A 24691-nucleotide genomic window follows, 5' to 3' on the forward strand; every position below is an offset into this window, starting at 1 on the left:
ACCGCCGCCCACGAAGCCGCCGGACCGCGCCGCTTCCGCATTGGGCGGGGCTAAGGGCCGGAAGAACGCCCGCTACGACCAATAGGAGCTCTGGAGAGAAAGCGAGGCGCGTTTGAACTCACGACAAAGGGGCGGCAGAAGAAGCGGAGAGGTGATTGGACGGGCCGAGCAGCTTGCTTTGGAAGCTGATAGGACAGCGGCTTCGTAGCCCCGCCCCGCCCACAGAAGCCCCGCCCAGACAACAAATGCACACATAAACCACGCCCCTTCTGTGGAGACCACGCCCTGGTAATATAGGCCACGCCCTTCAGTCAGAAGCCACGCCCCGGATCCCAGATGCCCAGAGCCCGGGCCGGAGTTGCAGCGGGGATGGAGTTGGGGTTTCCCTGCTCAGCACATTCCCTCCGCCCCGTCGCAGCCCCGATATTAATAGCCCCGCTCCGGCCCGTCCAGCTGGCCCAGGGCCTCTCCTCATGCTCGAATGTCTCCCTCCAACACTCCAGAAAACTCTCAAAACAACTCTGGGTCTGGCAGTGAGGAGAGAATGGGGCTCCCTGTTCCCCAAAGTGGGGGTGCAGGGAGAGATCAAGTGGGATCCCCAAAGGCAGAGTCCAGAGCGGGAGTTTTTTTTTTGGGAGCAGCATAATAGTGGTGTTCAAGGATTACTCCTGACTCTACTCAGATCTTTCCTGGGGGGGGACTCTGGGGAATATCCGCGATGCCGGGGATCGAACCCGGGTCGACCAAGTGCAAGGGAAGCGCCCTTCCAGCGGTGCTGTTCTTCAACCCCTGCAGCCACTATTATTTTTCTTTTGGGGGGGGGGAGGCCACCCCAGCGGTTTTCATTTCTGGCTCTGATCTCAGAAAGAGCTGCTGGAAGGCTCAGGAAACCCTATGGCTATGCTATGGGATGCCGGGAATCGAACCCTGTGCCTACCGAGTGCAAAGCAAACGCCCTACCGTTTATAATAATAATATAATAATATTATTATTCTATTCTATTATATAATAATAGAATAATAATACTGTGTATTATTATTCTCAGTTCCCTCGGTAAAAGGAAAGGAAAACGACTCAGAGAGGGCCTATTGCTTCCCCAAAGCCACACAGCGATGGATGGAGCCAGGACTCGAACCCGGGACCTGCGTCCCGGCCTTCACACTCCAGCGCCCCCCAAAGCCTGCAGCCAGCCTGGCCCCTGGATAACCTCTTGCTCGGCCCCCTCCGGGCGCCGTCGCCCCCATCCGGCCCCTCCCTCCTCCTCCTCCCCCTTATTTAGCGCGAACTCGATCCGGGGCTGGGCCCGGCGCTACTTAACGCTGCCCGGTGTCCCCGAGCCCCGCGGAGCGCAGCCCGGAGCCAGGGCACGATGATGATGGTGATGCAGCCCGAGGGCCTGGGGGTCGGAGAGGGGCCCTACGCGGGCGGCGGGGGCGGAGAGTACATGGAGCAGGAGGAGGACTGGGACCGGGACCTGCTGCTGGACCCCGCCTGGGAGAAGCAACAGCGCAAGGTGAGTGTCCGCCCATTTGCAGATGGCACAACTGAGGCTGAAGCCAGGCGGCTGGCCCTTGGCGTCGGCAGCAGAGATGTCTTAGCCCAGAGAGCCCTCCCGAGTGCAGAATCCACCTCCTGTGGTCCCCAGGGGTAGAAGAGAAAGCTGGGAGCCCCCCTTCAAGGATTTAGGGGGCCAGAGCTATATGCAGGTGTTAGGGCCCTCACTATGTAAGTAGCTGATCTGGGTTCGATCCCTGGCACCACATATTGTCGTTCCCCCACCCCAAACCCCTCAGGAGTGAATGTGAATGCAGAATCAGGAATAAGGCCAGGGGTGTGGCAAAAAATAATTAAAGAAAAAGAAAACAAAGGGTTTAGTAAGAGGAGAGGAGAGGAGAGGTTCTGGGGTTCTACCTCCTAGGATTTATTCATACCCTGAATTCACTGTCCCAAGCCTGCAACTGCAGCTGAGCAAGACCCAGGAGATCTAAATTTGGGGAGACCACGACACAGTTTCTAGTTCCATATTCCTAAACACTAACCTAAAATTGGGGACTTGAAAGCGTGTAGACAGGGCAACTTTTCAAGATCCCTTGCACCCTCCTCTGTCACCAGTGGGGCATTCACAGGAACACCAGCCCAGTTGTTGCCAAATGAGGCCCAGAAGTGCAGAGCTGTGACCCAAATCAAAGGCCATCAGTGAACAGGTCTCCTGGGCTGAAGTGATAGTACAATGGATAAGGTATGGCGTTTGCGGGCCCGGAGAGATAGCACAGCGGTGTTTGCCTTGCAAGCAGCCGATCCAGGACCAAAGGTGTTTGGTTCGAATCCCGGTGTCCCATATGGTCCCCCGTGCCTGCCAGGAGCTATTTCTGAGCAGACAGCCAGGAGTAACCCCTGAGCACTGCCGGGTGTGGCCCAAAAACCAAAAAAAAAAAAAAAAAAAAAAAAAGGTATGGCGTTTGCCTTGCATGACACAGGGCAGACCCAGGTTCGATCCTCGGTGTCTCATGTGGTCCCCTAAGACCAGCCAGGAATGATCCCTGAGCTAGGAGTAACCCTTGAGCACTGCTGGGTGTGGCCCCAAATCAGAAATACAAAGAAAAGGACCCCTAAACTGTAGGATCTTTTGCCCTCCCCCCTCTTTCCCCAGGTCCCCCTTTCTCCTCCCAGGAGCCCCAAGTCTCCTGAAAAGGCCAGGAGGTCAGGTGTGCTCTGGTCTTCTTACAGAGTAACCTGACTCTGGCCCAATGGACATTTTGTGCTGAAGCAGCGGCTTGGGGGAGCTGGAGAGGGGCACATGGCAGCTGCACCCCAGGGCCAGCCTTGTAGGGCACTCGGCCCTCCTCTCCCTGACCTATTTTCACTCTCATCTTTCCCAAGTGGAGGCGAGAGGAGACCTGGGTTCCCAAGAAAGAAAATGATCCCCTGCTGGGATCAGCAAGATTGGGGAGTCTGGGAGGGGGTTGAGGGAACACCCGCTCAGGCTGTACCAGGGGTTACCACATGAGTTAAGAGGAACTTGGTTCAGCATTTGCCATGAAGTATGGCTCCAGGACGGGGGTGCTGGGTGGAATTGACAGGATCCAGATTTCCATCCAAGCCCTTCATTGGCTTAGGGACAGAAGACTTAGAAACTGGGAGCCCCTGCTGGCTCCCTGGAGTGTCCCAGGCCACAAGCAGCTCCTCAAGCTTCTTCTGCACCTGTCTTGGAGCAGGGCTTGGGACAGGCTTGTGAAGTCATCCCTGGCCGGGCACCAGCTGCCTCTGTGACCACCTGTCCCCCTCTCCTCCCTTCCCCTCCCTTTCCCTCCTTTTCTCACACGCTCCCACACTGTGGCCCACATAGTCCTTAGATGACACACGCATGCCTGGCCTTTGTCCCTTAACAAAATATCTGAAGGGTGACAGAATGACAGTACAGTGGTGAAGGCATTTTCCTTTCACGCAGCCAATCCGGATTCAATTCCCGCCATCCCTTATGGTCACCTGAGCGCCACCAGGGGCTGAGTGCAGAGCCAGGAGTCTCCCCTGAGCATCGCCAGATGTGGGCCCCAAACAAAAATCAAACAAACACAAATATCTGGAGCTTTGGGGCTGGAGAGTTAGTATGGAGGTAAAGTGATTGCTTTGCATGCAGGAGGTCAGTGGTTCGAATCCCGGCATCCCATATGGTCCCCCGAGCCTGCCAGGAGCGATTTCTGAGCATAGAGCCAGGAGTGACCCCTGAGCGCTGCCGGGTGTGATCCAAAAACAAAAACAAAAAAAAATATCTGGAGCTTCCTCTTCAAACCCAATTTACACCCCCACCCCACCATATTGGAGGTCTGCAGGCTGCAGGTGGCGCTGTATACCCATCCACGGGTCCAGAGCCAGGTAGTGGTGGTTTCTTTCTGGACCGCTGTTTGGTACTTTGTCACCAACATGCTCCTGGACCATTTCCCACCTTGGCATCGCCCTCCCACCTAATGCCTGCGTCAACTTTCATCCGAAAAACAGCCACACGCAGTTTCTCAAGGAGGCCTTTGTGTCTCGGGCACTGGCTCAGGCCTGGGATTCAGCAGGGGACCAAATAAAGCCCCTGCCTCAGGGAGCTTATATGGCCACAAGGACAAATGCTTCTGTCCCATCCTGCCCGGCCCCCTCACTCACTCCAGCCTCTCTGCCTGGTCCCTGATGTCACCGCCTCCTCGCTTATCCCCCCTGCCAGGCCAATTGTGAACCTTAGAATCTCAGCCCAGCCTACCCGCCTCTGCTGCTTGAAAGCCCTCTCCTCTCCCTGGCTGCCCTGGGGGATCAAGTTCAAACTCCCTGGCTTAGCACGCAGGAGGCGGCATGACCTGGCCCCCGCCGGCCCTCCGGCCAGTGGCCCCCAGCTTAGACCCCACTCCCGCAGCTTCATCCGGCAGTACCCAGAGCTCGCCCCACAAACCAAGCAACTGTTCCCCATTGCCCGGGTTTCCCGCGTGACTGCCTCTGCCTTGGCTGTCCTTGGCCGCCCTTGGCTACCCTTGGCTGCTTAAAAGGCTCAGCTCCCCACAGCTCTGAGCACACATTCGCTTTCCAGTTGGGGGGGGCACCTTCACAGTGCTCCCCAACACTGCTCTCTCCTAGTAGCTGGTAGGACTGATAGACAGGATCCTGGCCTTATTTATACCCCTTCCACCGCCCTCCCCACCATTTCCCTTTCCTTTCAGGCTCCACCACTAGGTCATTGCACTCACTGGGAGTTACATACACTCCATCTGCTAGCACACACTTACACACTCCCAGCGACAGGAAACTTACTCCCCTTCAGACAGTCCCACAAGGTTTTACAGAATCATCTTTTTTTTTTTTATTGTTTGGTTTTTGGGTCACACCCTGCAGCGCTCAGGGGTTCCTCCTGGCTCTACTCAGAAATCGCTCCTGGCAGGCTCAGGGGACCATATGGGATTCGAACCACTGACCTTCTGCATGCAAGGCAAACGCTTTACCTCCATGCTATCTCTCCGGCCCCACAGCATCATTTTTATTGGGGGGACCAGCTGCTCTGGGGCTATTCCTGGCTCTTGGCTCACGAGCGACCCCTGGTGGTGCTCAGGGGACCATGCACATTGCCAAGGGTTAACCTGGACTTGGCTGCATGCTAGGCGTGCTCCCTGGCATGCTTGTCTTGCAGCGGGGTGAGGGGTGGGCTACTCCTGGCTCTACTCAGAAATCGTTCCTGGCAGGCACAGGGACCATATGGAATGCCGGGATATGAACCACTGTCCTTCTGTATGCAAGACAAACACCCTACCTCCATGCTATCTCTCCTGCCTTGGTTTTGCTTTTAGTTTGTTTGTTTTGGGGGCCACATTTGGTGGCACTCAGGGGTTACTCCTGGTTATGCATTCAGAAATCACTCCTGGCAGGCTCAGGGACCATATGGGATGTCGGGAATTGAACCTGGGTCAGCTGCAGGCAAGACAAATGCCTTCCCCCTCTGCTATCACTCCGGTCCTGGTTCTGCTTTTAGAGTCAGAATCAGGATTGTGTCTTACACAGGGTTGATCTGGGTTCAATTCTCACATCCCATATGGTTCCTGAGCAAACTTAGGAGTAATCACTGAGCACAAAGCCAAGAGTAGCCCCTGAACATCCCTGGATGTAGTCTCCCCCCAACAAAAAAAAAAAAAAAAAAAAAAAAAAAGAAAGAAAGAAAGAAAAAGAGAAAGTCAGAATTAGGCAGCTTAGACTTGGCAAACACAGGAGTGTTTGGTGATCTAAACCAAGCCCCACTGGGAGCATTCCCCCGCAAAAAAAAGCCAAGATGTAAAAAGGCAGGATCATGGCACTGGTCCTGCAGCACAGAGGGACCGTCCTGCCTTACTGCTTCTATTTTTTTTTTCTTTTTCTTTTTTTTTGGTATTTTTTTGGAGGGGCCACACCCAGTGATGCTCAGGGGTTACTCCTGGCTCTGCACTCTGAAATCACTCCTGGCAGGCTCAGGGAACCATATGGATGTTGGGAATTGAACCCAGGTTGGCTGCATGCAAGGCAAAAGCCCTACCACCTTGCTATTGCTCCAGCCCCTTTTCTTTTCTTTCTTTTTCTTGCTTTTGGTCCATACCAGTGGCGTTCAGGGGTTATTCCTGGCTCTGCACTCAGAAATCACTTCTGACAGGCTCATGGGATGCCAGGGATCAAACCCAAGCCAGCCTATGCTATCACTCTGGCCCCTGCTTTATAGCTTCTTAGCTTCTCTTCAGTGCTAGACAGTGACCACAGCCGGAGAGCTGATGACTGGCCCCCAGGTTCAAATGGGGGACCTTGGCAGACCCAGAACCCTGTGGTTCACGCACAGGACAACTCGAGCTCAGAATGGGTGGGCGCTGGCCCGATGCATAGCACAGCGGTGGCTGAGTCGGGCTTGAGTCCAGGGCCAGGCTCTGAGCTGCCCTGCTGAACCCCTCATCCTCACACTGGGTGGGATCTGAGTGCCCCATCTGCCCCCCAGACCTTCACCGCCTGGTGCAACTCTCACCTGCGCAAGGCCGGCACCCAGATTGAGGACATTGAGGAGGACTTCCGCAATGGGCTCAAGCTCATGCTGCTGCTGGAAGTCATTTCAGGTGAGGGACTCGACTTCGGGGACCCCATGCCGAAGGGGTGGCCAGGGAGGGGGCTGAGGATGGCAAATTGGAGGGAGGCTCTTTGATTCTGCCTGACCTTTGACCTCACCTCTTAATTCTCAGGAGAGAGGCTGCCCAAGCCGGACAAGGGCAAGATGCGCTTTCACAAAATTGCCAACGTCAACAAGGCCCTGGACTTCATCGCCAGCAAAGGGGTGAAGCTGGTCTCCATCGGGGCTGAAGGTAGGGCTGCAGGAAGTGGTCAGGGTGGAGGAAGGGTCCCCTCAGTAGCCCCAACTTTCTCATTTTGACCATTGGGATAACCCACTGAACCCGGCAGGGGGCACTCTATGGGGCAAATGTATCCAGTCTGTGGAATCTGGCAGGGTCAGTAGAATTTTGTTTTGCTCTGTCTTGGGGCCACATCCAGCAGCGCTCAAGGGTTACTCCTGGCTCTGTACTCAGAAATAGCTCCTGGCAGGCTTGGGGGATCATATGGGATGCCGGGGATCAAACCCAAGTCCGTCCCGGGTCGGCTGCTGCAAGGCAAATGCCCTATCACTGTACTATCTCTCTGGCCCTTGGTGGAAGTATTTTAAGGAAGTGTGAGGTCCCTCCAGGTGCCAATCCTGCTGAGTGGACAAGGGCAGGGGGCTGAGCAGTGTGGATGCTGGGCCCTGGGGGCCCCCCATCACCGCCTGCTCCCCACCTGCAGAGATCGTGGACGGAAACCTGAAGATGACCCTGGGCATGATCTGGACCATCATCCTCCGCTTTGCCATCCAGGACATCTCAGTGGAGGGTGAGCCTGGGGAGGAGCAGTGGTGAAGGAGGGTGCCCAGACGCCTGCCCAGCTGACACTCCCCGCTGTCCTCCCAGAAACCTCGGCCAAGGAAGGCCTGCTTCTGTGGTGTCAGCGCAAGACGGCGCCATATCGCAATGTCAACGTGCAGAACTTCCACACCAGGTCCGGGCCCTGGGGGTTGAGGGGCTGCAACCAGGCACCCACTGTGTGGGCAAGCAGGAGAGTGAAAGGGGATTGACTCTAGCTGGGGAGGATTCTCTAGAAGAAAGCACTGCAGACTTCTGGCCAGGTGGAACTTTGTCATGCACAAAGAATGGGAAGCCCATGGGGCCGAAGCAATAGCACAGTGGTAGGGCATTTGCCTTGCATGCGGCCAACCCTAGACGGACACAAGTTTGATCCCCGGCATCCCATATGGTCCCCCAAGCCTGCCAAGAGTGATTTCTGAGCGCAGAGCCAGGAATAACCCCTGAGCAACGCTGGGTGTGACCCACACCCCCCTCCCAAAAAAATAATAATAAAAAGAATGGGAAGCCTCAATTATCTAGAAACATCTAAAAAGATCCTAAACCCAGGATCAGTGACAGGGCCCTTGAGGCTCTCTGAGAGGGTTGGGTGGGGTAATGAGGGGTTTCCATGCCAGGAGAGCCATGGAGCCTCAGCTCCTTGTGCAAATGAGGCTGTCCTGAAGGGGTGCTCTGAGGAGCAGGTGGAACAGGGCCTTGGCTCAGACCTGCCCTCACCTCTCTGCTCAGCTGGAAGGACGGCCTGGCCCTCTGTGCACTCATCCACCGGCACCGCCCGGAGCTCATCGACTATGCCAAACTACGCAAGGTATTTCCTGAGCCACCCCAGGCACTGACTCCCCCAGTGACCTCAGCGGACCTTTCCCACTGACCCTTCACCCCTATCTAGGATGATCCTATCGGCAACCTAAACACAGCCTTCGAGGTAGCAGAGAAATACCTGGACATCCCCAAGATGCTGGACGCAGAAGGTGAGACCCACCCCTGCATGGTCATGTCTCAAACCCGTCCCCCAAATGCCCTGCCTTCTCCATCTCCTGGTCAGAATTCTGGTTTGGGGGGCTACACCCAACTGTGCTGGGGGCTTACTCCTCAGGCTCTATGCTCCAAGATCACTCTTGGTGTAACTCAGTGGGGCCAAGGATCAAACCTGGGGATCCCCACCTGCAAAGGATGTGCTCCACCCTTTGAGCATCTCTCTGGCCCTGCTGGCCAGAATTCTCACTGTCACCGACCTCCTTCCCTGTCCTCTATTCCGATGCATTTCCCTCTCACCCAGTACCACCAGTCACTATGGCCTCCTCTTAGTCACACCACCATTGTCTGCTCAAATCCTAGTCCCCAAGGTCTGAGAAGCTCTTTAATCTGAGACCCCCTTGAGGGCAGGTCCCACCTCTAGTCCCTGTACCCAAAAATGACTTTGGCCAATTGGCATCAGGCAATTCCTGCATGTCTTCATGGATACCTGGGTGTGCAGACAACCTTACAGCAGTTTTGTTCTGAGTTTATAGATCTGGGGAACAGACAGACTACAGAATACTAGGATGATTAGAAACATTAAGCCATGTGGGTAATCGAAGCTACGTGTTTCTGCCCCCCACTTCTAAGGGAGCCTCTGAGCATCACCCCATCTCTGGCTGCCCAATTAATACTCCACTATGCTCCCCCAGACATCGTGAACACCCCAAAACCTGATGAGAAGGCCATCATGACCTATGTTTCCTGCTTCTACCATGCCTTCGCTGGCGCTGAGCAGGTGAGAACTGACCCGCTGTGCTGGCCAACTCATCCTCCTCCTGTGGTGGATAATCTCCCCCCCACCCCCCGTCCTGGAGAGCTCAGGCCTCTGGCACCTTAAAGGATACCTCCCACTCCTCCTCCTCGCCTCTCTGTGAATCCGTTTTGTTTTTGTTTTGGGGCCACAGCCAGCTATGCTCAAGGGTTACTCCTAGCTCTGCACTCAGGAATCACTCCTGGCTGGCTCTGGGGACCCTAGGGGATACTGAGGATAGAACACGGGCTGGCCGTGTGCAAGGCAGATGCCCTTCTTGCTGTGCTATAACTCTAGCCCCTGTGCATCCATTATTAAGGGCTGTTCAAAGTGGGTCTGGGTCTAGGGGCATCTGCAGTCACTTCTGTAAGAGTCACTGTGCCTGCCTGCGCCACTACAGGCAGAGACAGCCGCCAACAGAATCTGCAAGGTGCTGGCCGTGAACCAGGAGAATGAGAAGCTGATGGAGGAATATGAGAAGCTGGCCAGTGAGGTGAGGTGGGGGCCAGCGGGGTACCCCTTCCCCACACTGCCCTCCTGATTCCCCAATCCCAGCCTATCTGCCTACCTCCCCACCCCATCTTCACCCGCCTCTTCACCCTCCCTGGCCAGATTCTTGATCACTCTCTGACACAATGACCTTAGAGCCTCAACCGGTTCCTTTCTTCGACCACCCACGTTTAGGCCATTACACACCCCTTTGCTCCAGGCCAACCTGGGCTGGTCCCAAGCCTCAGAAATCCATCCTCCTCAGGCCCCTGCCAGCTGGTGGGGACGCCCCCGGTTCTGCCCTTTCTCATTGTGATGTTCACCCCCACCTTGCAGAGGCCCATTCTGGGGGGATGGTGGGTGAGATGGCAAGGGAGCAAGCAAGCAGCCGGCTGAGAGCACCCGGCTCTGCCCCTGCACGACCGCCTATAGCTACTAGAGTGGATCCGACGCACCGTGCCATGGCTGGAGAGCCGTGTGAGTGAGCCCAGCATGAGTGCCATGCAGCGCAAGCTGGAGGACTTTCGGGGCTACCGGCGCCTGCACAAGCCACCCCGGGTGCAGGAGAAGTGCCAGCTGGAGATCAACTTCAACACACTGCAGACCAAGCTGCGCCTCAGCAACCGACCGGCTTTTATGCCCTCTGAGGGCAGGCTTGTCTCGGTGAGCTCTGCCCACATCCCCGGTGACCTCGGGCTCTGGGTGCACATCTGTATACTGGATGAAGCTTGGAGCCATAGTGCAGCAGGATGGGCTGTTGTTGCCTTGCACACGTCTGTCCTGGGTTCGATCCCGAGCAGCAGCCTGTGTGGTCCCCCGAGCCTGCCAGGAGTACTCTGCACTCCCTGAGTGCAGAGCCAGGAATAAGTCCTGAGCACTACTATGCATGACCCTAAGCCCTTCCCAGTGGGTGAGCCTTGATGGCAAGCACCCCCACCTGCCCACAGGACATCGCCAGTGCCTGGCGCGGCCTGGAGCAAGCCGAGAGGGGCTACGAGGACTGGCTGCTGTCTGAGATTCGCCGCCTGCAGAGGCTGCAGCACCTGGCAGAGAAGTTCCAGCAGAAGGCGTCCTTGCACGAAGCCTGGACCCGGGGTAGATGCACTAAGGGTTTGCTCCTGCCTTGGTGGGGGGCTGCCAGGACTCAACCGAGGAGTCAGGTCAAAGCATAACAGGGAGCTAGAATGATAGTATAGCAGGGAGGGAGTTTGCCTTGCATGGGGCCCACCTGGTTTCAATTCCCAACATTCCGTATGCTCTCCCAAGTGTGCCAGGAGCAATTTCTAAGTGTAGAGACAGGAGTAACTCATGAGCACCACTGGCTATGGCCCAAAAAATCAAAATAAAGCATAGGAGGAAGGCTGTGTTCTGAGGGGCACACCTAAGGCCTGTTGTCAGCCCCAAGTCTATTTGCTCAGTACCAGAATCCCAAACTGCCCTCTCTGGGGCTGTAGTTTTCCCATCAGTAAATTCAGGCCTTTGCTTTCACCTGGCTCTGACCTGGAGAGATTTGCTAGGACTAGTGACTTGTTAGTATCTTGTTACGGGGTAAAGTGGTTCCCAGCACCAATGTTGCTTCTTTTCTGCTCCAACACTGATGCCAGAATCTGGCATGAGACAAGGAGCTTCTCTGCATGAACATATTCTCCACTGTTGGAGATTTATTATTACAAGTGAACAGATTCTGGGTCTAGAGCCATTGTACGTTGTACAGTGGGTAGGATGCTTGCCTTGTACACAGCTGACTGGTTTTAGTCCCGAGCATTGCAAATGATCCTATGAACCGCCAGGAGCTATCTCTAAGCGTAGAGCTAGGAGTAAGTCCTAAGCATAGGTAAGTATGGCAAAACATAAAACAAAAAAACCCCACAAGGGCTGGAGAGATAGCATGGAGGTAGAGCGTTTGCCTTGCAAGCAGAAGGATGGTGGTTCGAATCCCAGCATCCCATATGGTCCTCCGAGCCTGTCAGGAGCAATTTCTGAGTGTAGAGCCAGGAGTAACCCCTGAGCGCTGCCGGGTGTGACCCCCCAAAAAAATAAAACAAAACAAAACACACACACACACACACACACACACAAATTCCTTATGGGAGCCAGAATGGAGAGGCCAGTGGGGAGGACATTTATCTTGCACGCAGTTGACCAGGGTTCAATTTCCCGGATTCCATATTATCCCCAGGAATGATCCCTAAGCACAGAGCCAGGAGTAAACCCTAAGCACCACTAGTTGCGGTCCAAAAAAGAAATAATAATAATAATAATAATAATAATAATAATAATAATAATAATAACAACAAGATAATTCCTTAAGGATGGGAGCGAGAGTACAATGAGTAAGGCACTTGCCTAAATGCAGATGACCCACGTATGGTCCCCTGAACACCTCCAGGAGTGATGCCTGAGCACAGAACCAGGAGTAAGCCCTGAGGCACCGCTGGGTGTGGCCCACAACAAACAGACAATTCCTTAAATGTAGGACTTGAACCTCTAGTAGTCCTTAGCTACCTTCCTGGCATCATGCTGAGCTCAATTAGAGGTCGCTGCTGGTGATCAGGATTATTTTCACTTCCACGATGGTACAATAGCCATTCTCCAAGCCCTTTGTACATCCCCGACGCATCCGCCCAACACTGACTGTCCCCCAAAGGTCTCCCAAGTGCCTGGCAAGGAGCAAGCCCAGGGGCCGGGGTTGGGCCTTTCTGGTCGCAGGGAGTTCAAGCCCGGGAACCGGCGCGCCAGGGGCTCAGGGCAGACCCCGCCGGCCTCTCTCCGAGCAGGGAAGGAGGAGGCGCTGAGCCACCGCGACTACGAGTCGGCCTCGCTGCAGGAGGTGCGGGAGATGCTGCGGCGCCACGACGCCTTCGAGAGCGACCTGGCGGCGCATCAGGACCGCGTGGAGCACATCGCGGCGCTTGCGCAGGAGCTCAAGTAGGCGTGGCCCCTGGAGACCCCGCCCTCTCTCCAACTGAACACGCCCCATCCCGGGTGGCCACGCCCTCTGTCCGACTGACACGCCCCGTCCCGGGTGGCCACGCCTCCGTCCCAGGTGGCCCCGCCCATCTCGCCTCCAGCTTCTTCAGGATTCCTCCTGCATGCCTAGTTTTCTTCCCCATCATCACTTATGCCCTGCGCCTTCTCCTGTACCCCTCTGCCCCTCTTGGACTATGAACCCGCCTCTTGCAAAACCCCACCTCTCCCCTCAATTCATGATTTTTTGTGAGGGGTCAGAAAGTAGCATGAAGGTAAGGCATGCTTGCATGCAAAAGGAAGGTGTTCGAATCCCGGCATCCCATAGGGTCCCCCGAGCCTGCCAGGAGCGATTTCTGAGCATAGAGCCAGGAGTAGTAACCTGAGTGCTGCCAGGTGTGATCCCCCCAAAAAAATTGTAGGCCACACCCGGTGGTGCTCGGGTTACTCCTGGCTCTGCACTCAGAAATCGCTTCTGGCAGTCTCAGGGGACCATCGAACTCGTGTCGGTCTCTGGTTGGCTACATGCAAGGAAAAAACGCCTTACCCGCTGTGCTATCCCTTTGCCCTCCCCCGGGCATCTACTTTTTAATAGATGCAGATGGAGGTGGTGGGTGTCATTGTTCCCAGGAATGTGCTGGCAGCCCCCACTCTCAGAAAGCATTGCTTTGTCTCCTACCTGCCCTGACTTCCTCCCACCCTCGCCACAACCTGGGGCTTGGACCCCAACTCTGGAAGACTGCCTGGAGGAACTGGGCCACTCCAGACTGGCCCCTTTCCACCGCAGTGAGCTCGATTACCACGACGCAGCATCAGTGAACAGCCGCTGCCAGGCTATCTGCGACCAGTGGGACAACCTGGGCACCCTGACCCAGAAGAGGCGGGATGCGCTGGAGGTGGGGTGTGGAGGGGTGGGGCCGGGTGGTGAGGGGACGCAAGCTGGGCAGGCTGCTCACTCGCCCCTCTCCCCCGGCCCCAGAGGATGGAGAAGCTTCTGGAGACTGTCAACCAGTTGCAGCTGGAGTTCGCACGGAGGGCAGCGCCCTTCAACAACTGGCTGGACGGTGCCGTGGAGGATCTGCAGGACGTGTGGCTGGTGCACTCGGTGGAGGAGACCCAGGTGGATGGCGGAATGTCTCCGTGGGATGATGGCCTTGAGCTTGAGGCCGGAGGGATAGTTCAGCAAAGAGGTCCTTTGCCTTGCATGTGGCCAACCAGGTTTAATTTCTCCCATCTGGTTTCCTGAGCACTGCCAGGAGTAATTCCTGAGCTCAGAGCCAGAAGTAAAGCCTGATCACTATCGTATGTAGCCCCCTTAAAATCCTTGGGTGCGCCGGGCGGTGGCGCTGGAGGTAAGGTGCCTGCCTTGCCTGCGCTAGCCTAGGACGGACCGCGGTTCGATCCCCCGGTGTCCCATATGGTCCCCCAAGAAGCCAGGAGCAACTTCTGAGCGCATAGCCAGGAGTAACCCCTGAGCGGCACAGGGTGTGGCCCAAAAACCAAAAAAAAAAAAAAAAAAAAAAAAATCCTTGGGTGCCCCAAAATAGGGGCTGGAGGAGATGAGGCCTGAGGCCCATGCCCAGCCCTATCCTGTACCCCTGTCTGTACCCTCTGGCCTGGAGTCCCTGGAGCAGAAGCAGAGTGGCTGATGCCTCTTGCCTGTTTCCCCAGAGCCTGTTGTCCGCACATGAACAGTTCAAGGCCACGCTGCCCGAGGCTGACCGGGAGCGAGGGGCCATCATGGGCATCCAGGGTGAGATCCAGAAGATCTGCCAGACATACGGGCTGCGGCCCAGCCTCACCAACCCCTACATCACCCTGACCCCGCAGGATATCAGCAACAAGTGGGAAATGGTGAGTCCTGCTTCCCTCTCCTCCCACAGATTCAGCAGCCCCTCAATCCTCAGGGGCCCCGGACTGTGGAGAACCTGACCCACTGGCGCAGGACAGGGCTTGTAGTTCTGGATAAGACCTCTGGCCTGGTCTCAGCAGTAATGCAATTTCCCATCAGGCTGAGGTGCTGCTGACCTTATAAAACAAGCTAAGTCACTTATAAATGAAGCCATCCTACTTCCTCACATGAAGCCAACTAATTGGCTTCCCACTAGCACCACCAGAAGTCACTTGTGAACATAGCCAGGAATAGCTGGAGCTTCTCTGCATGGGTCCCAAACTCAAAAACCAAGTAGTCAACCCTGTAAAAGGAAACAGGTCCAGGGAGCCAGAGAAATAGCACAGCGGTAGGGCATTTGCCTTGCATGCAGCCAATCCAGGACGGATGATGGTTTGAATTCTGACATCCCATATGGTCCCCTGAGCCTGACAGGAGTGATTTCTGAGCACAGAGCCAGGAGTAACACCTGAGCACCGCTGGATGTGAAACCCCACCCACACACACACACACACACAAAAAAAGAAATAAAAAAAGAAAAAGAAAACACGTCCAGCGATCAGAGCAACTGCATAGCTGGGAGAGCATTTGCCTTGCACTCGGCCTACCTGAATTCAATCTGCAGCATCCCACATGGTTCCCTATGTCTACCAGAAATAATTTCTGAGCTCAGAGCCAGGAGTAACCCCTGAGGGCTGCCGGGTTTGGCCCAAAAGCCAAAAAGAAAAGAAAACAAGGCCTGTTTTTCCAGTGCGGAACATGCCTAGAGAAGCAGCCAGACTAGCCCCAGACAGCCCAGGTAACAGGGCTGAACGCCAAGGGCCACATCTCCCGGCCTGCAGAGAACCCCTGACACAATCACCTCCTCTCCAGGTCCGAAAGCTGGTGCCCAATCGTGACCAGACGCTGCAGGAGGAGCTGGCCCGGCAGCAGGGGAATGAGCGGCTCCGACGACAGTTTGCAGCCCAGGCCAATGCTGTGGGGCCCTGGATCCAGGGGAAGATGGAGGTGAGGCTTGGGGTGCAAGGACCGCTCAGGGGGAGTGAGGCCAGGCTGGACCTGGATCCGGGGCTCTGTGGGAGTCCTTATGCTGCCTGGGATTTTCTCCCTCCTGCAGGAAGTGGGGCGCCTGGGGGCTGGCTTGCTGGGTTCCCTGGAGGAGCAGATGGCAGGGCTCCGGCAGCAGGAGCAGAACATCATCAACTACAAAAGCAACATGGACCGGCTGGAGGGCGAGCACCAGCAACTGCAGGAAAACCTGGTGTTTGACAACCAGCACACGGCCTACAGCATGGAGGTGGGTGGCGGCCCCCCATGGGGAGACAGTGAGGGCCAGGCATCTGCCCAGAGTCACATGGCATCCTGAAACAGGGAGCAGAACCCAAGCTGGTCCATCAAAACTGAACCCTTGAGGCTCAGCGTGGAGGGCTTTTGCTTTTACACAGCTGACCCAGGTTCGATTCCCAGCATCTCACATGGTCTCCTGAGTACAGCCAGGAATGACCCCTGAACGCAGAGCCAGGAGTAACCCGAGTGCTATTGAGTGTGGCCAAAAAACCTAAAAAACACTAAACCCCTAATAAGTGGTCGGAGCTTTAAGGAGGGCAGGGCCGCTGGAGAGGCTCCACAGAATCTATAGGGGAGCAGGGAAAGGGGACCTGCCTGGGAGCACGCCGTGGGCTGGGAGTGCAGTTGGAGCTGGCCCACCCGTCCCTGGCCTTGTGGCCCCTGCACCCAGCCTTGCCCCTGCTTTCCAGCACTTGCGTGTGGGCTGGGAGCAGCTGCTCACTTCCATCGCCCGCACCATCAACGAAGTGGAGAACCAGGTGCTGACCCGAGATGCCAAAGGCCTGAGCCAGGAGCAGCTCAATGAATTCCGAGCATCCTTTAACCACTTTGACCGGGTTAGCGGGGACCCAGCCCTGTGGGGTGCCGCTGACTTGGGGCTTTGGGGGAGGTTGGGCACCGAGCCTGACATCTGCTTGCTTTCCCCTAGAAACGAAATGGAATGATGGAGCCTGATGACTTCCGGGCCTGCCTTATCTCCATGGGCTACGACCTGGTGAGTTCGCCATCTCTACCTGCTGTGTGCCTCCCACCTCCCTGGTCTCCTTGTCTCTGCCTCACCCCTACTGGGGCTGGGTGGGAGAATCTTGCTTCACACATGGCTCAGAGAGATCAGTGACTTTGAGCAGAACCATACAGCCAGGACATGGAAACGGTTTCAGAGCCTGAGCCTGCGTTGCTTTTTCATGAAGAAACGGGTGTGTGTGTTTCTGTGACACCTCAGAAAAGAAAGGAAGTGGTGGGGGGTATCGCAGGGTGAGGCCTTGCATGCACACAGACTTGAGTTCAATCCCCTGTACCATGTAACCCCCAAGGACAGTTGACTGTAACTCTGGAAGCCCCCAGCACCTCTGTCTGGTCTTGCCAAACCCAAGCACAGACCTAAGTGGCTCCTGGGTCTTCAGAGCACAGATTGGGTAGCTGCCCTGCACAAAAAAAAAAAAAAAAAAAAAAAAGATCCCAGGCAGGAAGTAGATTCTGGGCCAGCCTGAGCTGCCATAGTCTGGGGCCTCTGGGTGGCGCTTGGCTCTCAGTGCTCATAGGCACGGTGCCTGGCTTCTCTCCCTGCAGGGGGAAGTGGAGTTTGCCCGCATCATGACCATGCTGGACCCCAATGCCACAGGAGTCGTGACCTTCCAGGCCTTCATCGACTTTATGACCCGAGAGACGGCTGAGACTGACACGGCGGAGCAGGTGGTGGCCTCCTTCAAGATCCTGGCAGGAGACAAGGTAAGTCCCGGAGCCAGGGGTCAGGGGGGCCGGGAGCAGCATAATGGTTACAAGGCCCTCATGCTGCTGCTTCTTCAGAACTACATCACCCCCGAAGAGCTGCGGCGTGAGCTCCCAGCCGAGCAAGCCGAGTACTGCATTCGCCGCATGACACCATACAAGGGTGCAGGGGCGCCGGGAGGAGCTCTAGACTACGTGGCCTTCTCCAGTGCCCTCTATGGAGAGAGTGACCTCTAACCCTGGCCTTGACCCCCAAGGTGATCCGAGCAAGAGCTGGCACTACCTCCAGCTGATCATCTCCATTGCTTGGACCCGGGAAGCAGGGGGTTGATTAAAGACCCATTTGTGTCACCTTTCCAATTCCTTGAGGTTCTTTATTTATTTATTTTCTTTTTAATATGGAACACTTCATGAATTTGTGTGTCATCCTTGCGCAGGAGCCATGCTAATCTCTGTATCGTTCCAATTTTAGTATATGTGCTGCCGAAGCGAGCACTCCTTGAGGTTCTTAAGTGAAAACTGGACCTTTGTGGGTGTTCGGAGGGGCCCCGTCTGGTAGTTGGGGACAGTCACTCACAGCACACAGGAGCCTAGGTAACCTCTTTATTGCTGTTAGAAAAGGATGGGTACAATTATTTTAGGAGTGGGCAGGAATTTTGGCCCCAAAGAGGGGCACCCTGAAATATGGTGCATTAAAGACAGCTATGGGGGCTGCTACGGAGAGAAGGGGCACCAAGGCCAGGATGTTCCTTGCCACCTATGCCCACCCTCACTTAGGGTTCCTGCCCCAGCTTGGGCTGTACAAAATACCCGTTGAACCCCAAGAGCCTACCAACACCAGGATTCAGCAGAGGCAAAGTGGGGGGAATGTAAGGGGAGGAGTTGGGGGGAGGGCAGAGAGACTGGGGGTGTCCTCCTAGCCCAGTGCCCTGTGCTCAGCCCGAGGCGACTCAGGCATACCCCTGGATGCAGTGGGTTTCCTGGAGGGGGCCTGGGTGTGCCTGGACCAGGAAGGGATTGCCCCGTCACATCTGATCGTGACTTCCTGTTCCTTCATCTACAATGGCTGAGCTGGCCATGGTGTTCACGCCACAGGCCCCGGAGCCCCGATGCAAGTAGTAGTAGCCCTAGGGGTGAGAGGGGGTGCTGTGAGGACCTCTTGGAGGGCACCTGGAAGTGTGGGCCAACCCCACATCCTCCGTCTACCCTCACACCCACCTGCTGGCCCCAGTCGACGCCCCAGCTGTTCTTGATGGTCCAGAAGGGGGTGGAGGAGCCTAGGGAGAGGAGCACAGTGTGGGGAGTCAAGGGCATCCACGCGTGGCACCTCGAGCACTGGCCATGTGCTTCTGTGTGATATGCAGGGATAGAGGAGAAAGCACCCAGGCCCCCACTCCATCCTGGAGACCCTACCCTTGCTTCACAACCTCCACTACACCGCCTTTAGTTTCTCCAAAAAGGGCCCCTCCCCTCTCCGCTGGCCTGTCTGCAAGGGGCCAGAGGGGCACTCGGGAAGGGACTCACGGTTGCCGTAGCCCACGAGCAGCACCGCATGGTCGATGAGCCAAGGGCTGCAGAGCGGCCGCAGGGGCTTGGCGATGCCATGGCGGTAGAACTGGGGAGAGGCAGAGTGAGGAGGGGCCGGACAGATGGGAACAGGGAAGGCACAGGTGGGGAAGGGGGGCCCTTACCTGCATGCCAAAGGCATTGATGGCCACGGAGATGGGGCCATTCTTGGCCAGCCAGGCTGCCAGCTCTGAGATGGGAGGAGCCACATCAGGGGCTGCCAGGCTGTGCCCGATGTGCCCGCTTGCCCTGGGCTGCCCCTCACTCACTGTGCTCATTCTGGCTCAGCGCCACCGAGTCATTGATGAAGGCCTTGGCCTTCTTAATGGAGAAACCGCAGGCCTGCACGTGGCCCTTGTAGCTGTAGTCGATCTCTGTCTCCAGGCCTCCTGTGGAAGGGGTGTCGGGGGAGCCCCATTTCCCATTTACTGGCCTCTCCTGGCCAGGGGCTCTGCCAGGGCCTGGGCCACAGTTCCCCCTCTCTGAACTACAACCCATTCCATAGATGATGAAGCAGGAGGTGGGGGCAGCCCTGGCTTGGGCCGTCGTTGCCCCACTCAGAGACACTCGTTGTGGCTCTGGTGTCCCCAGCACTCAGGTTCAAACAACTTGCATCACCAGACCCAATCTCTCTTTTTTTTTTTTTTGTTTTTTTGTTTTTGGGCCACACCCAGCGTTGCTCAGGGGTTACTCCTGGCTGTCTGCTCAGAAATAGCTCCTGGCAGGCACAGGGGACCATATGGGACACCGGGATTCGAACCAACCACCTTTGGTCCTGGATCGGCTGCTTGCAAGGCAAACGCTGCTGTGCTATCTCTCCGGGCTCCAGACCCAATCTCTTAAGTTCCAGGCCAGCAGGGCCAGGGTAAATACACTGGCCTCTGAGCCCCTGAACCAGGATGAAGAGGGGACCCCTCCCCCAGTCCCAGATATACCTCTTCGGAAGGTCAGGAGAGGCTTAGCCACTCACAGAGGGCCACTGTCCAAACAGCCATAATACCAGGACTCCCTACCCTGCACGGGGTTTCCAGGCTCCTCCCTCAGTGCTCAGGAAAAACCTCTTGAGGCCACCTCCAGGCGCTGTTCCCTAAGCCCCGAAGGCATGAGGTTCTGCCTAGGCCATCGGCTAAGATGGCTTAGCATTAGGACTGAAGCTGGTTCCTGAGATTGGTGCCGCCCCCTCTCCACAGTGACTGTGGGGGCAAGGATCTCGCTGCTGCTGCATACCCAGAACCTTGATGGCCAAGTAGGCGTTGGAGGGCAGACCGCCCAGGCAGGCCTTGTCCGTCTTGTCGCAGTCTAAGAGCTCTAGGAGACAGATGCGGGTTCTGAGGGGGCAGGGCGGGGGGCACAGAGCAAGAGGTGCAGGGCGAGGGTGCAGGGCATGTGCTCACCTTGCTCTGAGAGGGACAGCAGGTTTCCCTGCTTCAGAAACCACTGGCCCTCGATGTTGCCGGTGACAGAGAAAGCCCAGCAGGACCCACACATGCCCTGCAAGAGAAGGTGGTCAGGGCCAGAGTGATAGCACAGTGAGGAGGGCATTTATCCCCAGCATCCCATATGGTCCCCCGAGCCTGCCAGGAGTAATTTCTAAGCACAGAGCCAGGAGTAACCCAAGTACCACTGAATATGGTCCAAAAACCAAAAGTAAATAAATAAATAAAAGGTTGTCAGGTCCCAGCCTCGTCTAGAATCTACCCAGGGTCCCCTTCACCTGGGGCTCCTACCTGGTCCTTGACTCTAGTGACAGCCCCCTGGTTCCTCCAGTCCCACTCAGGGGGGATGTTTCCACCCACAGGCTTGGCGAGACGCATCTTCACGCCCAGATCCTCCTTGAGAAGGGGGTTCAGGTAGATGGTGCGGAATTCCTCTTCTGGAAGGTGCAGGGGCAAGTTGGTGCTGATCTCAACTAAGCAAACCAGCTGGACTGGTCCAGCCCCCCCCCCCCAGCCCTACCTGTGAGGTCACTGAACTTGGTGACCCCGTACTGAGCTGTGCCCTGGTCCAAGGCCTGGATCTTCCTCGCTCGAACCAAGTTGCTAGCGAAGATGGACATGCGCCATTGGGCTTCTGAGAAACAAAGGGCAGAACAGGGGTGCTCAAAGCCCCGCTCATCATCAAAGCAGGGTGCTGTAGGCTGACTGATAATGATGAAGGCTTCTCTGGGAGAAGTGAGTCCTAAAAGGCCAGACTGGAAGCTCTTTATTTGTTTGTTTGTTTGTTTGTTTGGGGGCCACACCAAGAGGTGCTCAGGGGTTACTCCTGGCTCTGCACTCAAAATTGCTCCTGGCAGGCCTCTGGACCATATGAAATGCTGGGAACTGAACCCAAGTCTGTTCTGGGTCTGCCGCTTGCAAGGCAAATGCCCTACTGCTATGCTATCATTCTGGTTCCTTAAGCTCTTTTTAAGGTCAGACCCCTGGAGAGCTGGAGAGTGAGGGTGAGGGGCAGGCAGGTACATACTCTGGTAATCCAGAGAGAGCAATTTAAGGTGTTACACTGGGCAATGACAGGGCAGGAGCTGGAAGGACACTTGCCTTGTTGTGCTTGACCCAGGTTCAATCCTTGGCACCCTGAACACTGATAGGAGTAATTCCTGAGTGCAGAGTCAGGAGTAACCCTGAGCACCATTAGGTGTGAACAACAACTACAAATTAAAAAAAAAAAAAAAAAAAAGGGCGGGGGAGGATTAGCGTGATAGCCCAGCAGGGAGCCCTTACATGCTGAGTTTGATCCTTTGGTCCCCCCTGAGCCTGTCAGGAGTGATTTCTGAGCCGAGCCAGGAATAACCTGAGCCACTGAGCACTGATAGGTGTGGCCCCGGAACAAAGGAAAAATTTAAACAAAAAGGATCAAGTGGGCTTTGCCTTTCCAGATCTGAAGGCACCAAAGGGCACCAAAGAAACCCCCACTCTCAGGGGCCGGGCGGTGGCGCAAGAGGTAAGGTGCCTGCCTTGCCTGCGCTAGCCTTGGACGGACCGTGGTTCGATCCCCCGGCGTCCCATATGGTCCCCCAAGCCAGGAGCGACTTCTGAGCGCATAGCCAGGAGTAACCCCTGAGCGTCACAGGGTGTGGCCCAAAAACCAAAAAAAAAAAAAAAAAAGAAACCCCCACTCTGACAGGTCATGGCGCCTGGAGCCTCATATCTCTTCTGAGAGCAAATGGGAAAAGGGGTGGGTCCTTTTGGTGGCTGCTTGTCCAAGAACTGGGCAAGAACTGTGGTGGGAGACGGAGGTGGTCCTAGAAAGTACACATTGCTCCTTCTGTTCTTCCTGTCCCCCAACCCAAGTAGTGGGCGCCCCTGCTCTGAGCCAGGACTCACCCTCTTCTGTCTCATAGGTCCGGTTGTAGGTGAGAACGAAGTCTTTAAAGATGGACGCTATCTTCACAGACACTTCCTGCAAGGCAGAGGGGTGTGGAGCAGACCCTCCTCTCCCAAGGGAGTTGGCAGGTAAGGGGTGGGGGTGAGGGGGGTTCCCTACCTGAGGCATGGCATCCTGGTTCAACAGCGGCAGGGCTGCACTGAGCGTCCCGTTCTTATCATCTGGGGATGGTGGGAAGAGAGGAAAAGCAAGGCTGAAGTGAGCAGGTGCCTGGCCCCCCACTCCCGGCTCTGCCATCCCCTGGGGTGTGTGTGTCATACCTGTGAACTTGGTGCTGACGGGTTTGCAGTCCCTGCGCAGAAGCATGTGCTGGCCCAGCTCGTCCAGGACTTGGAAAGTGCAGAGCTGGGGGGTAGACGAGGGAAGCCAGGTTGGGGAAGGGTGCACCACTGAGTGGGCACCCCCTCCTCCAAGAGCTCTCTCTCTCTCTCTCTCCATCGCTGGTGGGGATGGAGATGACCATCACCGGGGGATGGGGGAGAGCCCCGACACTCACTCACCAGGGTCTTCTTGGACACAGGGAGCTTGCACAAAGTGGGGTCACTGCAGGTGTTGTCCTCCAGCGTCGCCTTCAGCGAGTACAGCGACCCCCGGGATTCCTGCACGGAGGGGACCACCGGTGAGGCGACCGGGCCATGACCCCTACGGCCCCCACGTCTCGGGGGGCTGCCCATCCTACCCAGGACCCTAATTCCCATCCCCGGGACGGGGGCCCTGCGCGTCCATCCTCACCCGGCGGACGTGGCCTCTCACGGTGCCCAGCACGGCCCGCGTCCCGGCCTCCCGGTTGTGCATCTCCAGGGCGAAGCGGGCGGGTTCGAGCAGCTCGGCGAGCGGCGGCTCCCAGGCGTCGGCGTCCGGCTCGGGCGGCCAGGCAGGGGCCGGGGCGGCGGCGGTGCCCGGGAGCAGCGACAGCAGCAGCGACAGCAGCGACAGCAGCGGCAGCAGGGGCGTCCGGGGCGCCATGGCGAGGGCGACGGCGAGGCCGAAGCCGGCGGCGCGAACGCACCGGCACCGACCGACCGACGCACCGACGCGCGGCCCAACCGACCGGCCAGCAGCAGCCGCTGTCACAGCGGCCCGCGTCGCTCCGGGGGCGGCGGCGGGCACTGGCCAATGGGCGCGGGCCGCGCGCGTTTGCGCCGTGGCTTGTGGACGCGGGACGCGGGGCGCGCGGGGGTGGGGGCGTGGACCGGGCTGAGCCCGTGGGGTTGGGGTGCGGGGTGGGGGGCGCCCACGGAGCCTGCGTTCAGCCTGGGGCCTGACCTTCAGCTCTTAGGCTGTTGTGCAGAGGGCTGGAGAAGGATGCAAGAGGGGCGAAAGAATAATGAACATTTGTTTTATTTTATTTTGGTTTGTTTTGTGTTTTTATCTTGTGCGTGTGTGTGTGGTTTTTTGGGGGGTTTTGGATCACACCCCGCAGCGCTCAGGGGTCACTCCTGGCAGGCTAGGGGGACTGTATGGGAAGCCGGGGAAAGGTGGCACCCTCCTTCTACATACAAGGCAAATGCCTTACCTCCATGCTATCTCTCCATCCCCTAATCATTATTATGTGTTTTTGTTTATTTGGTTTTGGGCCATGCCTGGTGGTGCTCAGGGTTGACTACTGGCTTTGAGCTCAGGACTCACACTCAGTGGTGGTGGTGCTCAGAGGGAGCATATGGGGTGTCAGGGATTGAACCCAGGTCGGCCACGTGCAAGGCAAGTGCTCTACCGGCTGTTCTACAAACGTTTCTGGCTTTTTCCCCATGGAGCCGCCCTGCCAAGTAGATGTGATTTTCATTGTGTCATTGAGGCAAGGAAGTTTCCGTGAGATGGGGTGGCCCAGCAAACATCTATCTGTTAAGGTGATAGACGTGGCCTAGAATTCTGAGTTCTCAGCTCATCATCACCTCTGTGAGGTCCCATCTCTTTCAGTGAAATCACATAGTCTCCGGTCTGGAGAGATACCATGGATGGAGGTAAGACGTTTGCCTTTCATGCAGGTCGTCATTGGTTCAAATCCCGGCATCCCATATGATCCCCTGTGCCTGCCAGGAGCGATTTCTGAGCATGGAGCCAGGAGTAACCCCTGAACACTGCCGGGTGTGACCCAAAAAACAACAACAACAACAACAACAAAAACCACATGGTCTCTTCCCTGCACTGGGAGTGCATCTCAGGGTAGTGAGTGGATGTGAAGAGGACCTGGTGAGTTTGGTATGCGCTGAGCCATGCACAAAGATCCTGAGCTGTTCCTTCAGGTGGGAGCGTTCCTGGGTAGATGAAAAGAAAAATTGCTGCAAGGTTTTCCCAGATTGAGGAGAGGAAACAAAGAAGAGAGGTTTTAAAGACAGACGTCTGGGCAATCACAGATGGTTGGAGGCTTAGAGAGCTGACAGATTCCTTAAATTGACTTGGTTT

General features: G+C 56.4%; 2 protein-coding genes and 1 non-coding gene across 3 annotated transcripts; 1 reads left to right on the top strand and 2 right to left on the bottom strand.

Moving 5' to 3' along the window:
* The first annotated feature begins 1369 nt into the window (after window positions 1-1369).
* Window positions 1370-17575, top strand: ACTN3 (actinin alpha 3). Its single transcript, XM_049780664.1, has 21 exons — window positions 1370-1513; window positions 6479-6593; window positions 6717-6836; window positions 7309-7395; window positions 7473-7560; window positions 8154-8232; window positions 8314-8395; window positions 9095-9180; window positions 9596-9688; window positions 10117-10347; window positions 10632-10779; window positions 12462-12612; window positions 13439-13547; window positions 13631-13771; window positions 14323-14505; window positions 15416-15550; window positions 15660-15839; window positions 16300-16446; window positions 16539-16604; window positions 17180-17338; window positions 17417-17575. Exons 1-21 carry the CDS (start codon window positions 1370-1372, stop codon window positions 17573-17575), a joined length of 2703 nt encoding a protein of 900 aa, XP_049636621.1.
* A 155-nt stretch (window positions 17576-17730) lies between these two features.
* On the bottom strand, window positions 17731-17834 carry LOC126019873 (U6 spliceosomal RNA). The gene has a single exon (XR_007499489.1). It is a non-coding gene; the product is annotated as a U6 spliceosomal RNA (small nuclear RNA).
* A 93-nt stretch (window positions 17835-17927) lies between these two features.
* Window positions 17928-23383, bottom strand: CTSF (cathepsin F). The gene is made up of 13 exons (XM_049781167.1): window positions 23021-23383; window positions 22789-22887; window positions 22388-22633; window positions 22228-22303; window positions 20861-20974; window positions 20632-20777; window positions 20299-20395; window positions 20132-20212; window positions 19174-19293; window positions 19030-19094; window positions 18863-18953; window positions 18557-18615; window positions 17928-18465 (listed from the first exon to the last, which is right to left on the bottom strand). Exons 1-13 carry the CDS (start codon window positions 23252-23254, stop codon window positions 18364-18366), a joined length of 1530 nt encoding a protein of 509 aa, XP_049637124.1. The 5' UTR covers window positions 23255-23383; the 3' UTR covers window positions 17928-18363.
* Window positions 23384-24691: the final 1308 nt, after the last annotated feature.

Source organism: Suncus etruscus, chromosome 9 (assembly GCF_024139225.1).
Source record: "Suncus etruscus isolate mSunEtr1 chromosome 9, mSunEtr1.pri.cur, whole genome shotgun sequence".
In the NCBI taxonomy this organism is placed as follows: Eukaryota; Metazoa; Chordata; class Mammalia; order Eulipotyphla; family Soricidae; genus Suncus; species Suncus etruscus.

Bases quoted from the DNA above. Each gene is read 5' to 3' on its own strand.
- ACTN3 (XM_049780664.1), top strand. From the start codon at position 1,370: ATGATGATGGTGATGCAGCCCGAGGGCCTGGGGGTCGGAGAGGGGCCC. The intron at 10,780-12,461 runs GTAGATGCACTA...CTCTCCGAGCAG, and splicing joins GCACGAAGCCTGGACCCGGG to GGAAGGAGGAGGCGCTGAGC. The intron at 16,447-16,538 runs GTTAGCGGGGAC...GCTTTCCCCTAG, and splicing joins CCTTTAACCACTTTGACCGG to AAACGAAATGGAATGATGGA.
- CTSF (XM_049781167.1), bottom strand. From the start codon at position 23,254: ATGGCGCCCCGGACGCCCCTGCTGCCGCTGCTGTCGCTGCTGTCGCTG. The intron at 22,634-22,788 runs GTGAGTGAGTGT...TCTACCCCCCAG, and splicing joins CTGTGTCCAAGAAGACCCTG to CTCTGCACTTTCCAAGTCCT. The intron at 22,304-22,387 runs GTAGGGAACCCC...TCTGCCTTGCAG, and splicing joins ACCAGGATGCCATGCCTCAG to GAAGTGTCTGTGAAGATAGC.